This window comes from Bolinopsis microptera, chromosome 9 (assembly GCF_026151205.1).
Source record: "Bolinopsis microptera isolate Bmic1 chromosome 9, MBARI_Bmic_1.0, whole genome shotgun sequence".
NCBI classification, from domain to species: Eukaryota; Metazoa; Ctenophora; class Tentaculata; order Lobata; family Bolinopsidae; genus Bolinopsis; species Bolinopsis microptera.
In genome coordinates, this window is record NC_087080.1 from 9,913,463 (window position 1) to 9,928,978 (window position 15,516).

The window sequence follows — 15,516 nt, forward strand, 5'->3', positions numbered from 1 at the left end:
CCAACAAACTGAACTAGGACCATGACCGAACTTTTGAGGGGTCCCGACCCCAACCGCCAAACGGTGCCCCCGCGGGCACCACGCCTATAAATTGGTCCAAATTAGGGCCCAATTTAGCCAATATACCCTGAACCTGCCCAAAATCCCGGGATTTTTTAGGTGCTCTACTTGTAGCTAGCGGTTTCCTTAACTCGTAAAGAATTTTCATCAAGATTGACAAAAAATGGACTGAGGTATGACAAAAAACCTATGACCATATTTGGGCATACCACCAAATTTGATCGATTATTGTCCCATTAATTGGTTCAAATAATCAATATTTTTTGAATGAAACCAACTTAATAAGGAAGGGTAAGGGCCTATACTACACATATCATATGGATTATCAGCTCAGTACTACCGAATTGGGGGATTCTATTTCAAATAATCGCAAAAAATGAACAAAATTGCCCATGATCCAGTTCGCGATAGTTTGGCAAAACTGACTGTTCGCTCAAAAACAAGTAGAACTCATAGGGTTTGCAATATTTTTTCATGAAATTTTCAGAATCAACGAAGAATGTCTCCATGACCTTAATTTGGGGACAGAACAATTTTGATTAGGCCTTTAAAAAAAATTGGCGGCCAAATTCTAAATTTAGCAAGTGCAAATTTTGGAATTTGCCGCCAAATTTTTTTAAAGGCTAACTCCAAAATCTGTCCAAACCTTAAGGTCATGAGACAATTCACGTGATTTCTGAAAAATTTCATGAAAACATATTGAAACCCCCATTTGGAGTCAATTGTTTTGAGAGAAGTCAGTTTTGCAAATATCGCGAACTGAGATATGGGCAATTTTGTCTTTTGTTTGCGATTATTTGAACATAGAATCCACCATTAGGTAGATACTGACTGATAATCATGAGATAATGTGGTGGGTAGTAGAGGCTTAGCCTTCCATTAAAGTTGGTTTCATTCAAAAATATTTATATTTACCAAATTATGGCCAAAACTCGATCAAATTTGGTGCGTAAGCCCAAATATGGTCATATGGTTGTTTGCTCATAACTCATTCATTTTTTGAGTCCAATCTGATGAAAATTCATATACGAGTTTAGGGAACCACTAGCTACAAGTAGAGCACCTAAAAATCTGAGATTTTGGTCATGTTCAGGGTATTTGGGCTAAATTGGTCCTAATTTGGACCAAATATGGGCGTGGCTGCCCCGCGGGCACCGTTTTGGCGTTGGGGTCCGGACGCCACTCAAAAGTTCGGTCACTGGTCCTAGTTTGTTGGTCAACTGCTAACTCGAAACCAAGTTACCCCAAAAAAATCAGGTGAACCCCCCCCTTAAGATCGATTCCATCGATACGTGTTGAACTAGTTGAGAACAGGATCGAGCTAGCCGTACCCCTAACAAGCTGTCGATCACATCACAGGACTTATTTCATATAGACAGCAGTATGGAGGAACGCAAAACAAGTCTCGGAAACCCTGTCCTAAAATGGCTTCAGGGTAACACCGACGGATTGGGCGACATCTGACCGACAGCGACATCTGTCCGAAAGCTGAATTAGGGATTTCGTACAGATGTCCGCTGTCGGGAAAGGATCGTCTGGCGACATCTGTCAATTTCGGAGTCATATTAATTTCGGTTCACATTCGTATTTCAACAAGCTCACGGGTGATCTCGTGGCCGTTCTAAAGCAGAGGTGATCCCTTTAAGATCAGATCCATCTATACGTGATTGACTAGTTGAACAATCGTGCTAGCCGTACCCTAACAAGCTGTCGAACACATCACAGGACATGAGTACATATAGGAAACAGCAGTATGGAGAGACGCAAACAAGGCTCGGAGAACCCTGTCCTAAATGGCTTCAGATACGTCTTCGACAAGCGAAGAGACACACCTCCTACTGGAATGTTCGGATCTCCGAAAGATGCAGAGCCCGCATCCGACGTGGACCAGACAACTGATCCCTCCTACTCCTGACCGACACTCACCCTGTCGTCCTTGCTGAACGCGAACTCCACGTCATCAAACAGAACTTGAAAAGAAAGGCTTCTGGTGGAGATCAACCGACGAAATACCTCGTAATCTGAAGCAGTCGGTGGATTGGGTTACGAATCTAGAGCAAAGCTTGGGCGCCAGCTATGCATCCCTCAACAGAATGGTACAGAGAAGCAGAAACTATTTTCAGGGCTAACAACACCGCTTCTAACCTAATGGAATCTGAAACGTGGTGTGCTCTCCCGAGAGTAGCCGGAGCGAAACTACAGTGGAACACTGTCGACATACCGAAAACGAACCAATGGATCCTGGGACCTGGATGGGACGAACAGACTCGTCGATCTTTCCTTTGGGGGACTCCTAAGAACGCAGAATCATAGTGGACCGAGCATGGGTAGTCGACGGTACCTCAAATCCGCACCTAATCTGTCATCAGCGCTTCACAGTCCATGCCTCTTTCCCTGACGGCTGGCACCTCCCCCCTCTCGATGGACTCCTTCCTGGAAAAACGTACGACCCTCTACCGCAACCTGTTTCGAGGAGATAGACACCGGGCTTCTGGGGGCTACCAACCACAATCCATCCTCATGGACTACGAGCTCGCCATTCACCAACCAGTTTGCTTCCGTGTGGCCCTCCCTTAACAGACGAGATGGTAACTTCCCACTACAAGAAGGCCCTCCTGAAGCATGTACAACTTCCGACTACTCAAGAATTTGTAGATGAATACGACAAACTACAGCAACCCTAAGGATTTCTTAAAGGGGTTTCATGCCGCCCAAAAATACCCACCCTTATATTTTTAATATATTGTTTTATGTAACATATAACTAAGATTAGGTCAAAACCGTACCTTTCTATCTGCTTCCTATCCCGAGATATTGGAGATCTAATTATGCTCCCCATCCGAGCTTGTGACGTCACGTTTTGCCCACCTTGCTTGGTTAACAATAACACTGCTCCTACACTAATAAATTAGGTTTTTCTGTTTGTTTCTGACATAAGAGTTAGGTTGAACCCCACTTCCAGGTACAAGAGCTTAGTACCGCGACAATTGACCCCCCCCGAACAATTAGACCAACCCGGGGGGGGGGGGGGGGCCCGCCCCCCTCCCCCCCCGACAATTGACGCCCTTATGTAATTACGCCTGGGGTCAATTGTCGCGAATCTAGGGTATAGTACACAATTGAACTCCCCCCCGACAATTGACCGGACCTTATGTAATTACACTGGGGTCATGTCCGGAAATCTAGGGCTTAGTACACATTGACCCCCGACAATTGACCCCCCATGTAATTACACTGGGACAATTGATCGAGATAGGTCCAGGTCCTAGGTCACGGTCCTAGTCAGGGTCCAGGTCAGGGTCAGGGTCAGGGTCCTGTCAGGGTTAGGGTTAGGGTCAGGGCAGGGTCATGTCAGGGTCAGGTCGGGTCCAGTCAGGTCAGGCAGGGTCATGGGTCAGGTCAGGGTCAGGGTCAGGGTCAGGGTCAGGTCCCTGGGCAGGTCAGGGCCGGGTCAGGTACGTCAGGGCAGGGTCAGGGTCAGGTCAGGGTCAGGGTCAGGGTCCAGGGTCAGGGTCCTAGGTCAGGGTCCTGTCAGGGTCAGGGTCCTGGGTCAGGGTTAGGTTTTAGGTCAGGTCAGGGTCAGGGTCAGGGGTAGGGTCCAGGTCAGGGTCAGGGCTCAGGGTCTTGGTCAGGGTCCTGGTCAGGTTAGGACCTGGTCAGGTTAGGTTTAGGGGTATTGTTAGGGTTTAGGGTTAGACGTAGTGTTAGGGTTAGGGTTTAGGGTTAGGTTAGGGTGGGATAGGGGTCAGGGTCAGGGTCAGGGTTAGGGACACTTGACGGGGGGTCAATTGTCGCCATCCGAGCTTAGCCAGCAAGGCTAGGTTCAATGATCATGCCAATACTTGATACAGACGAAGAAAGGATCGTACATCCCGGAAGGATCTCGCCTCAGTGCTCTAGTACCGAAAGAAAGCTGTGCTCATGTGGTCTGTGTATTTAGACTGCCATCTGAGATAGAGAACTGCTACTGTCCGAGAATAGCACGTGTCTCATGGTTTCGATTTTGGAAGCCAAAGGTATACGATTGTGTGACAGAGTACGAACTGTTCAAACGGCTTATGGAAATCAGGTAGGTACTACTGGAGTTTGTTGCCTTCGGAATGGACTTTGTGAAAATCGGGAAATAAGAGACTGTATCCTTCCGACAATACACGCCATTAAGGAGTCTCAATTTTTTCTCCCGTCTCGAATAAGCTGCATTATTTCTTGAAACTGTTTCCACGTTGTAAAATATATGAATACAATTTGATTTTAGTTATGTTATAATGTTATAAGCATGAAGTATTATGTTTTACATTGAGTAACAACAGCTGATATCTGAAACTGCTGCAATAAAAAGTAACTAAATTAGCTAAGTCAAAACTCAAAACTCCACAAACAAAGGAAGTGGGAACACAAAGTGCCCCAGTACTGTTTTATTTTAACCAAGCATGTCATGGAGAGGCTGCGGTGACGCTACATGAAATTTGTGATATGGGGGCGGTAACTTGGTAATGTGAATCAGTTAGAAAGTCCGTTCTTTCACATAGTGATTGCATTTTATATTATTAAATACTATTTTTATCATATTCAAATATTTTTTGATACAATCTCCAGCGTCATGACCACTTTAAAGCTATCGGAAATTTGACTATGCTTTTAGATTTGATTATATTTGATATTGTATTTATAGTTTGAATTAATTATAACATTTAAATAACATTGAAACTATTGTACAATTTATCGACATCAAATTAAAATAAACTGTGGTAGTAAAGCTATGGCACAGATCATATCTCTAATTGGACATGTACGTTTACAATTTAGAAAGTACAGTGTTAGATCATGTTATACTTGGAAATGTGTCGTATTGAAATCAGGTCACAATTTCGGACAGATTTCGTTTTTTTCTGGGTACCCTATTCGGACAGATGTCGCTGTCGACAGATGTCCGCTGTCGGACAGGAGTCGTGTTTATCCCCCCCCCCCTTGGTCTCAGACTTTTTAGACTCTCGACAGTGTTAGTGGAAAGGCTACACATAAACTGCTTGAATGAGCGATTGGCTCCACCACGATGAAGGATTAACTGTGTTAACGACTTGGCAACCGTTTGCGACTGTTGATGTTAAACATCAAAAAATCTCCTAAATGACTCAAAATCTGACAGTCCCTCGACGTTTGCCAATATATTCTCGTTGATGCTAGCACGTCATTGCAGAAATAATGTGAGCAAAAACTCTACCCAAAATCAAAGGAAACCAGCATTTTGGAGTGCCCTAGACAGATTGCTGACACACTAGAAGAGTAAAGGCCAGTTGAAAACACCTGTCCTGTAGAGCTGACTGCACTATGAAACAAACACACAGTTACCTTGGAATACAACCACCGCAACCTGTTTTTGTGCCACTCTTTATTTTTCGGTTGTTTATGTTACTTTACGTAATCTCGACGTATTATAACAGATCCAAGTAAAGAGAGAATGAAACAAGATAGATACGTTCCTTAAATTTTTGATCGTTTGACTGATACTCAAATAGACTGGCGCAATATATAGAGCTCTGTAACGTCAATCATTTAACGTTACCTTAATTATTATTATATTATATCAATGGTCTCATATTTGAATATTGAACCTGGATGCTCCCAAAAGAGAAAAATTAACCATTATTCAAAGTAAACAATTAACATCATAATGGTTAAAAGGTCATGTTCATGTTTTAAATTTCAGCTGTACACCTTTAATGGAACGAGTGCAGCTTCTTGGATGGCAAGAACTCACGATGGATAAAATCATATAATAATAACACGTTTTTGGCTCAGAGCTGCGATGGGCCTGGGGCACTGTGTAATGTCCGGAGAAGAAAACAAAACCCCGTGTTCGATGATGAAGGAAAGCAATGTCTGGTATGAAAGATGACTTTACAATCTACATGGGACTTTTAAATAATAAGGGATAAATAATAAGTGGACACGCTGAGTCACATCTATGTAATTAATTATGTAATTGATTTCATTAATTATGTAAAATAACTCGTGAAATTTGTCTACTAAGTAGTTGGAAAGACCGAGGAAAATCTCGGCACCGGACAGACCCGTGTAACGTCTGAAGATGCTATGAAAAAAGATAACCTTTTAGAATTTACTCTTTCTCTTTGATTTATTGTTGTAGGAGGAATTGTAATCAAATATAATATAGTTACTGACTTACAGACAGTAACTAAACTTATAGACAGACTGACTTACAGACAGTAATTACTGACTTTATAGAACAGACTGACTTATCAGACAGTAATGTACCGACCCTGATGGCTAATTATGACAGTATTGATATATATATTTAAACCGGCATTAATTTCTTTTTTGCTACTCATTATTCTGTAGAGACGTTTCTTGTGCCACTTTAGAACTGATGTCTTCAAGGGAATGGCTACACACTGATTAAAAACAATAAAAACCTCATAAAGCATTTTGCCTGTAGCAATCCTGAAAGGGCGGCTATAACTCCATAGCAGGGAGGTTGTTTGAGTGTGCACTTCGATGTAAGAGTTTTTGCTAAATGATCGGGTTAAATAGGTCATTGGTAACTCAAATCACCGAGGGGGGAATTTTTTGTCCTTAGCCCCAACCCTGAGGAGCCACGGCCCATATTTCATATCAGGTGCGTATGATGGGAAATATGTATCTCAGCTCTGAAGGACTTAGAGACTCAAGCTTGAGTTTAAAATGACCGCAATGACCATGGTTTATATTAGTACTAAGAAGGTCATGAAAGGCCCCAAATGCTTATTTTTGGAAAAATTATTTTTGGAAATAATTCAGTCTAGCATGAATAAAAATCTACTCTAGAAATTTAGTGAAAATCGAGTAAGCAGTTCAGTGTCTACAAGATTTCTAAACACAGGGTCCTCTGTTAGGTCATTCTGAATCAGAATTGATAACACAATAAATAACATAATACTATGAAGGTCATGAAAGCCCAAAATGCTTATTTTTTGGAACAAATTCAGAAAAACTGATTTTCACAAGCAAAAAATCTACTCTAGAAGGTAAGTGAAATAGAGTGTGAAGTTCAGTGTATACAACGTTTCTAAATACAGGACCCTTTGTAAGATCATTCTGAATCAGAATTGATAAGGTACGCAAATTCTATTAGTAGTTTCAACCCTAGGGTGCAAAACTCCTAAATTACCCCAGGCGCAAATATATGACTTTTCTATCTCGGCTTCTGAACGTTGTAGGGGCCTCTCTTTGAGCTCAAACTAACTACAATGGCCACATTTATATACCGACTATAAAGCACAAAGAAACTTAGGGTCTATAGAGCTTAGTTTTTAGAAATTCATTAAAAACTATTTTAACCTTCGTGCATCATCTCTACCCAGCTACCACCAGTACGTTATAATTTTAGATCTTTCTAGCACCCTCTGATATGAATGCTACCTCTTCCTCTATCTAGCTACTATACCACCAATTCCAGCTGTTTTCACCTACTTCGGCTACCTCTATTTAGTTACTACTTACTACCAAGGTTCCTCCAACTTCTCCTATTTCTAGCAATCTTAGCTTAGGCTAGTGGACTACTTCTTGCCCTATCTAGCAACCATCAGAAACAGCAAATTTCCTCTTCCTTAATGAGCTGGAAATTGTTGGATGCAGCGGAGGTAGCACTCATATCAGAGGTTACAAGATCTAAAATTATAACTTATGGTGGTAGCTGGGTAGAGTTGACATGGAGTTAGCAGAAAGTAGCTAGAAGTAGATTCTGCTACATGAGGTTGGATTCAAGTTGATTAGCCATAATAGCCGAGCAGTACTGGAGAGAGCCCCAGAGAGGGAGCTAAAGGCAGCCTAAGATAGCTGGAAGGAGCTTCTGAAACTGAGTATTTTCGCAGTTATACCAAAATTAAAGTTAGGTGGTATGTGCTGATCCATGAATGTTATCCGAATGTGTTCTTGTTGAACGTTTTACTGTGCTGCAAATATCTCTAAGACTTTTTTAGCCCGAGATATCATTATTAGGTACATGTTTGATCATGTTACTATCTTATGATGCATGAAGGTTAAAAAAGTTTTTAATGAATTTCTAAAAACTAAGCTCTATAGACCTTATGTTGCTTTATAGTCGGTATATAAATTTGGCCATTGTAGTTAGTTTGAGCAGCTCAAAGAGAGGCCCCTACAACGTTCAGAAGCCGAGATAGAAAATTCATATGGGCGCCTGGGGGTAATTTAGGACTTTTACACCCTATAGGGTTAAAATTACTAATAGAATTTGCGTACCTTCAGTACAAAAAATCAGTTTTTCTGAATTCTTTCCAAAAATAAGCATTTTGGGCTTTCATGACCTTCATAGTACCAATATAAACATGTGCATTGCGGTCATTTTAAACTCAAGTTTGAGTCTCTAAGACCTTCAGAAGCTGAGATACAAATTTCCCATATACGCATATGATATGAAATATGGGCGTGGCTCCACAAGGTTGAAACTACCTATAGAATTTGCTTACTTTATCAATTCTGGTTCAGAATGACCTAACAGAGGACCCTATGTTTAGAATTCTTGTAGACACTGAACTGCTTACTCGATTTTCACTAAATTTCTAGAGTAGATTTTTTACTCATGCTCATGTGAAAATCGGTTTTTCTGAATTTTTTCCAAAAATAAGCATTTTGGGCTTTCATGACCTTCATAGTACTAATATAAACATGTGCATTGCGGTCATTTTAAACTCAAGTTTGAGTCTCTAAGACCTTCAGAAGCTGAGATACATATTTCCCATATACGCACCTGATATGAAACATGGGCGTGGCTCCACAGGGTTGGGACTAGCGACACAAAATTCCCCCCTCGGTGATTTGAGTTACCAATGACCTATTTAACCCGATTCAGTAGCAAAAAACTCTATGCAGTGAAGTGCACACTCAACACCTCCCTGCTACTGGAGTAACCACCTTTTTCCACTTGATTATATTTACCGGTGGACCTCCGGCTTTTGTGTTCATTAACACGATTGATAGATATGGTGGAATTACATTAAATTGCATCGGTCACGTTTTTGCTGGGGAGTGCTCGGCTATAGTTTTATCTAATTCATCATGTTGTAATGGTAAAACCATGCAAGGACAATCTGTTCTGTCAGGGTGCGGTAGATCGGAGAGTGAACGATTAACATTGTGATTCTTTTGCTTTTATTCCTTTCATTGCCGCATGAATACTGATACTTGCCGCATAATAATATTAAATACTCTGTTTGTTATGACACAGTATAATTAAGTTGGCCTAAGCTACCACTTGTATAAAGGAAACCTTTAACATGACAATGAACACTGATTACAAGTTGCCACTCTGTCGAAAATGCCTTCATGAACGTTTAAAAAGTTACCGAGATGAGAATATAATTATTTGTTATTATTATAAGGTATTGTACAAACTTGCGCAAGGTTAATAATGGTCCCGTTAATAGGGTTAATAATGGTCCCGCTGTCTCATGTGTACACCCTTGATGAGGAAAAAGTATATCATGGGTCAGAACGAATCTATTTCGCGTTCTTTCGGTTGAATGTGATTACCGTCTTGAAAGTTTGCACGAAGTCAATCCTGTAAATGTATACTCCTTGTCTAGTAATTAAGTAATTTCTACAATCTCCATGTGTTTTTCCTTTTCAGACTATTATATATATATATCACAGGTTACGCCAAATTATAATGACATCGGTGTGCTCAAAGAAATCATTGACATCACTGCACGAAGTCAATCTTGTAAAAGTATACTTCTTGCTTAGTAATTTCTACTATTACACGTGTGTCACGCCAAATTATAATGATATCAGTGTGTAAAGTACTCGTTGCCATCACTCCGCAACTGCGCGTCTTTTGGCGCGTATCTTGCTGGAATTCCTCAATTCCTGGCTAGATCGGCGAGATGCGCTACTGTGCCGCGCCGAGCTGCCATGAATTGACATCGTCAATTAACAAATATTTTACAAGTATCACTTGTTAAACTTAATAGGTTTTACTCGTCTAAATTTCTTCGAAGTAGTGCGCGCGCCGCTTTCTTCTCGAAATGGCCCGGTACTACGCAGTAGCGCGCGCCGGGCCGGGCTAGTCTATATTAACAATTGAGGGACCACATGCAAAACTGGTATATCTGAACATATACCAATTTTGCGCAGGTAGCTCATAGTCTTTAGGGTGAAAAAGTGCATCTTTGGAACTTTTTTTGAACAATTTTGAAGAAATGTTTGAAAAAAAGTAAAATTTTATTTTTCCAAAACTGGTATATGTTACAATATACCATTTTAGCTTTTAACAATCATGAAAACAAAATGGTATTCCTGCAGATAGACCACCTCCAAGAAACTTATCTTTTATAAAACCGGTATATCTATACACATTTTATAGACTTTAGCCAACCCAAATGTTGTAGCGCGATGCACTACTGGGTCGCGCGCGCATCAAATAATGCTTCTCGTATGCAGATCGGCGAGATGCGAAGGATTGACATCTGACATCGTGAATCAAACCCAAATGGTATATCTTCAGATATACCATTCTCAGTTAAATTATTTTATTGTTTATAGTATAGCATAGAAAAAATGGTATATCTTTTAATATAACGGGTGATACTCGTAAAATATCTGTTCCATATATTGACCGTCGACGAGTCCAACTCGGCGCGCGTCCTGGTAGGTTGCATGTAAACCTACAATATATTTTGAGGTATACCAGTTTTGGTACAATTCTAGTTTTAAAAATGGTATATAGACAAATATACCATTTTTAAGAAGTGTTTTTTACACATGATATAGAATCTTTAAATCAGTAAAATACATTTATCTAAAAACTATCAAAAACAGATATACCAGTTTTTTGTATCATGTGGTGACCCCCACGGTCGCTTCACTATAGTGTAGCGTCTTCGACGATACAGGGGGAGCCGCGCACTTCGTGCGCGGCGGGTCATACAACGTATGACAACCAGTTTTGCATGTGGTCTCTCAATTGTAGGTTTACAACCTACTAGGACACGCGCCGAGTTGGACTCGTCGACGGTTTGCAATATATGGAACAAATATTTTATACGAGTATTGTAGCGCGATGCACTACTGGGTCGCGCGCGCATCAAATAATGCTTCTCGCAACCACAGATGGTATGCAGATCGGCGAGATGCGAAGGATTGACATCGTGAATCAAATACGAGTATCACCTTCACATAGCCATGTGTATATGCGTACTGCGTGACGCGCTTGTTTCACAAGTTTACCTCCTTTGCCGGTCGCGCGCTACTGCAAGTGAGAGGGCTCTGGTTAGAGCAAAGTATCACCCGTTAAGGCGCGCGTCTTGGTAGGTTATAAACTTGCTCTATCCAGAGCCCTTGCGCTTGCGTGGTGACGAAAGTGTGACGCGCGTTTCTGCAAGCGAGAGGGCCTTGGTTAGATCAACATTTGAAAATCTTATCTGGACTTGGAGACCTCAAGCTTTGTGTTTATAAACGTTGGTATGACGGACAGGTACCGCAGCCGCGCGCCCAGTTATGACAGTTTTGATATAACAAGTTTTGCCTTACTGCAGGCGGTGCTCAGCCTGTCATTCCGCCGAATCTCTATGAGTATGTTTATGAGCATTATACGTAAAGCCTGTAATTGTAAAACTAAAAACAGTTAGCCTTCAGGGTTGCACAAATGAAACAGCGTTTACTAAGTAATTTATAGTAATCAGACAACTGTCTGATATAATATAAATTTCCAAACCTAACAAGTAACTGTCACAACAAATACAAATACAAATCCGTTAAACTATCAAGCCAAGTCCCAACTATCAAACTGAATTATCAAACATATCAGAGACTTGGGCACGCACAAAATAATATTAATGTCTCGTCACTCTGCACTCGTATTCTCCTAGACAAGCAGGCAAGAAGATACAGTGACAAAGAATAGACTTTAACTATAGTATCTCCAGTTTCTAATTTCAAGTCTTTGGGTGGTTTCTAATATCTGAATGAAAGACTAAGTACTAATCCACGAATATTGTCATCTTGATTCTTGGTCCACAATTTCTCCTCTTCAAAAAAATGTTCAAACTTATGTTCGTACGATTTATATCAAAGTGATTCTTCATCTTTAGCTAATAGTTTGTCTGACGAAACGAAGGTTCCAATCTCTCAATTATCCTGTAAGATAAACTACTATGACATAGCATCGTTTAATTGATCCAGTAATTGGTTTGCTGACATTTGGAGTAGACTGTAGAGTGCCTCTGCCAAGCTATCAAGCGACGAGTAATCCGTTTGATCTTCGTCAAATGCCTGAAATGTGAAAATAAGCATATTATTTTGATATCGTTAGAGAACAGATTATTTATCAAAAAATTAGCATTTAAACAAATCAGAAGAATGAACTTATAATATTCAATTTGGAGACGCTGGGCGAGTAAAAGCAACAAAAAGCTACAAAACAGTTATCATTACCTTTAATAACATTTTCATAACATTCTCCCGGATGGAAGAACAGATAGGTTTCAGCACAGCATCGTCTCCGAGGAAGCCCCACGCTAAAGAGGGGGTTACCACTGCCATAATGGCGTAAAAACGGCCTGAAATAAACAGAATGAAATAATCAGCTTCAACATATGTTACATATTATATAACTATAACAGCTGGTAACCACTTACAAATAATAAAATCAGAGACTTCCAAGAAATATCTTTAAACTTGTATCTGTAAGAATAAACTTGTAAAATGGCAGTAATTATAATCGTTCACAACTTACAAAGGAACCCATCGGGTTGCGCCTTTTTAGTTTTAGTTGATATCATTCCCCAGACTGCAGTGGAGAGCATGGTTTTCCTTAGCCCTTGTGAGATCCAACTGTTCCCCAAAACAGCTGTAACTGAGGCCGGAGGCTGTGGTGGAGTTAGTTTTGAAGAGTATGATATTGCGGAGGTTCAATTTCTGGAGGACTGCATTGAAAATTTTAGGGAATCTTATAAATGATCGAGGAAAAAGTTGCTTATTAGTTATAAAGGCTACTGCTGGTAAAAGAGTGTGGCTCACCATGTCCAAATCATCGAAGGAATCAAGAAGACAAAAGTCTATAACGATATCGAATATGTTCACTGCTGCTACTCGTCGAACTGAATTGATAAAAATCTTAACAATAAAATTAAAATCTCATGAATAATTAGCTCCCCTCGTCCTTCATTAGCATAACAATCCCACAATATATGCTTAATTCGTAGCGTATAAAAAGTGATTTGGTCACTAAATAGAACAGTAAAAATAAGCAAATATCAGTATAACAGACCTTTTAATTCATCTTTAATGGACTGCAGGTTCCCCAAGTCCCCTACATATTCCATCATTTCGTTATAAGCCTGGCAGAAAGTTGGGGTGTCGGCCCCTGCCAATTCTAAAAGTTTCTCTGTGTTGCTCCGTCCAATGTCTACCATCCAACTTCGTTGATCTGGAATCTTCATTAACCGATCAAATGCGAGTCTCAGACATTGAACCTGAGGGATGGTTAGCATTTTATGATGTTAAAGACTGACCAAGATTATCTAAACCGAATGAAATCAATTACACCCGAATGTAAATCTAGCTCTCATTTTTAACTTTCAACCTTGACGAGGTATTCGCTTGGTGAGGAGAGACTGAACTGCAGAAAACGATTCTTACGACACTGAAACTCCTTCACCTTGTGCAGGAACATCTGGTCCTGAGAGAATATGAACTAAACTAACTAACATATCAGATATTGGGCGAAGCCCTGGAATTCATCAACAAAATCTAACAAAATCTAACAAAATCTAACAAAACAGCTATCACGATATTCCAAATGGACATATTACAACCGTTAATTGAGCAATTTTACCTCATAAAATGCGGGTCCCACATTGTGGGATTCCGCAGTTGTACAGCAAACAAACAAGCTATGTCTCATACGAATTAAGTGTACTCGATCAACCCCGCAATTAATAAGCCATTATTTCGTTCGGAATATTGTGTATTAAGTGTTGTCATGATATTGAGTGTCATCTAGCTTTCTCAGAACTGAATGGAGTTTGCATTGTGTTCACTTTCCTTTGTCTGTAGCGAAATCAATAAAATTCAATAAAATGTACATACGGTGTATAACATTATGACGATCCTGCGTCACAATTAATGTCGCGGTTATCAATCTAAAGAGAATGCTCTTTATACACTAATACACACGTACAATGTACATATAACATACCTTGTACAGAGCAGGTAAAGTTTCCTCCCCCTTCTCCTCTTTACCAAGGAATTCGAAAGCCTCGTAGAAGTCAGAGAGAGCAGCTGAGGACAGAGAGTCTGATCTAACACGGGAGCAAGGGAGCTGAGTGATGGATCTGGTGGAGGGTGCTTCTTGTATCGCTGAACCTGGGAGGAAGGAGGGCGTTACTGGGCGTACATGTAATTAGGAACCAACTGGATCAGTTTCTTGTACTGAACAGAGGGATTTTCTTGTTTGTGATTGCTATTGGCAGGCTAGACACATCTTTGGATTATACGAGTATGCATGATCACTGATACTTGGGAATTTGTTACCACTATGCTGCTGAGAGTCTATCAATCCAGGGACTTTATATCGCAATGACATGAGACGGTACTTGTAGAAAGTTCATTCTCCCCTTTCATACAAGTTCTGCTTGTATGACACGTTACGCTTCGTGATTTATTCAGATGACTGTCAGAGAAGTGATCTGATAAGAGAAATGTGCAGAAAATATGTGCTGACAGGCTCCGGCTCTTATGATCCCAATCCAGTTGCCGAAATTTTGGATTCTGAAGGTTGCATGGGGAATATCAGTATTGACATCTGCTTTTGTAAAAAAAGCAGGGAGATAGCAGACTATTAGCAGGGTGGATAACACCACAGCAAGGGAGGAAGAAGACTATTGCAGGGGTGTAACCCACCCGCTAGGGAGTAAAAGACTATAATTAGCAGGGTGATAACATCCACCCAGCAAGGAGAAGCAGATCATTTTAGCAGGGTTGAAACACACCAGCAAGGGAGAAGCAGACTATTAGCTGGGTGTGATAACACCACCCAGCAAATTTGGGTACGACGCCCCCAGTTCAAGGCGATTGCCATTATTAAACCATACATAGCTTATTTGTGGTTGTGTCTGCTCGGAAAGTGATCTAAAAGCCACCCCATAGAAGTGAGAGAGGGCATATCCAAGAAGCCGACAAGTGTGCGGACTATAGTTAGGTGGTGCGCGTTAAAATTAAATTGTCGGATCTCAAAAATGGTTTACAACATCTTTTTTAGTGAGATTTGTGACAAAGTTTTCAGTTCGAAATTGCAATATATTTTTAAAATTAATTGTGAGACATAATTTAGGTCTCACTTTTTATAGCGGCGGCTTTAGGAAGCAATATTTAAAAGAACGATTGAAAAAATTTGATGAGACGCAAATCAAGCGCTATATATCAGACGTTTTAAAATTT

At 40.5% G+C, this 15,516-nt stretch overlaps 2 protein-coding genes and 1 long non-coding RNA gene across 3 annotated transcripts in view; 1 reads left to right on the forward strand and 2 right to left on the reverse strand.

Moving 5' to 3' along the window:
• LOC134820871 (uncharacterized) overlaps positions 1-15,516 on the forward strand; it is a 1,079,557-nt gene that overhangs the window by 756,245 nt on the left and 307,796 nt on the right. The window lies entirely within an intron of this gene.
• The window catches only part of LOC134820887 (uncharacterized), a 507,687-nt gene that overhangs the window by 354,899 nt on the left and 137,272 nt on the right, over positions 1-15,516 (reverse strand). The gene's annotated exons all lie outside the window — the stretch shown is intronic.
• On the reverse strand, positions 11,734-13,687 carry LOC134820919 (mitoguardin-like). The gene is made up of 6 exons (XM_063831583.1): positions 13,661-13,687; positions 13,346-13,550; positions 13,096-13,175; positions 12,812-12,944; positions 12,511-12,635; positions 11,734-12,348 (listed from the first exon to the last, which is right to left on the reverse strand). The coding sequence occupies exons 2-6, from the start codon at positions 13,515-13,517 to the stop codon at positions 12,229-12,231; spliced, it is 630 nt and encodes a 209-aa protein (XP_063687653.1). The 5' UTR covers positions 13,518-13,550; positions 13,661-13,687; the 3' UTR covers positions 11,734-12,228.

Excerpts from the sequence above, each read along its gene's own strand:
- LOC134820919 (XM_063831583.1), bottom strand. The coding sequence starts at position 13,517 with ATGAAGATTCCAGATCAACGAAGTTGGATGGTAGACATTGGACGGAGC. Across the intron at positions 13,176-13,345 it reads CATTAAAGATGAATTAAAAG|TTCGACGAGTAGCAGCAGTG; the intron begins GTCTGTTATACT and ends TTATCAATTCAG. Across the intron at positions 12,945-13,095 it reads CCTTCGATGATTTGGACATG|CCTCCGGCCTCAGTTACAGC; the intron begins GTGAGCCACACT and ends ACTCCACCACAG.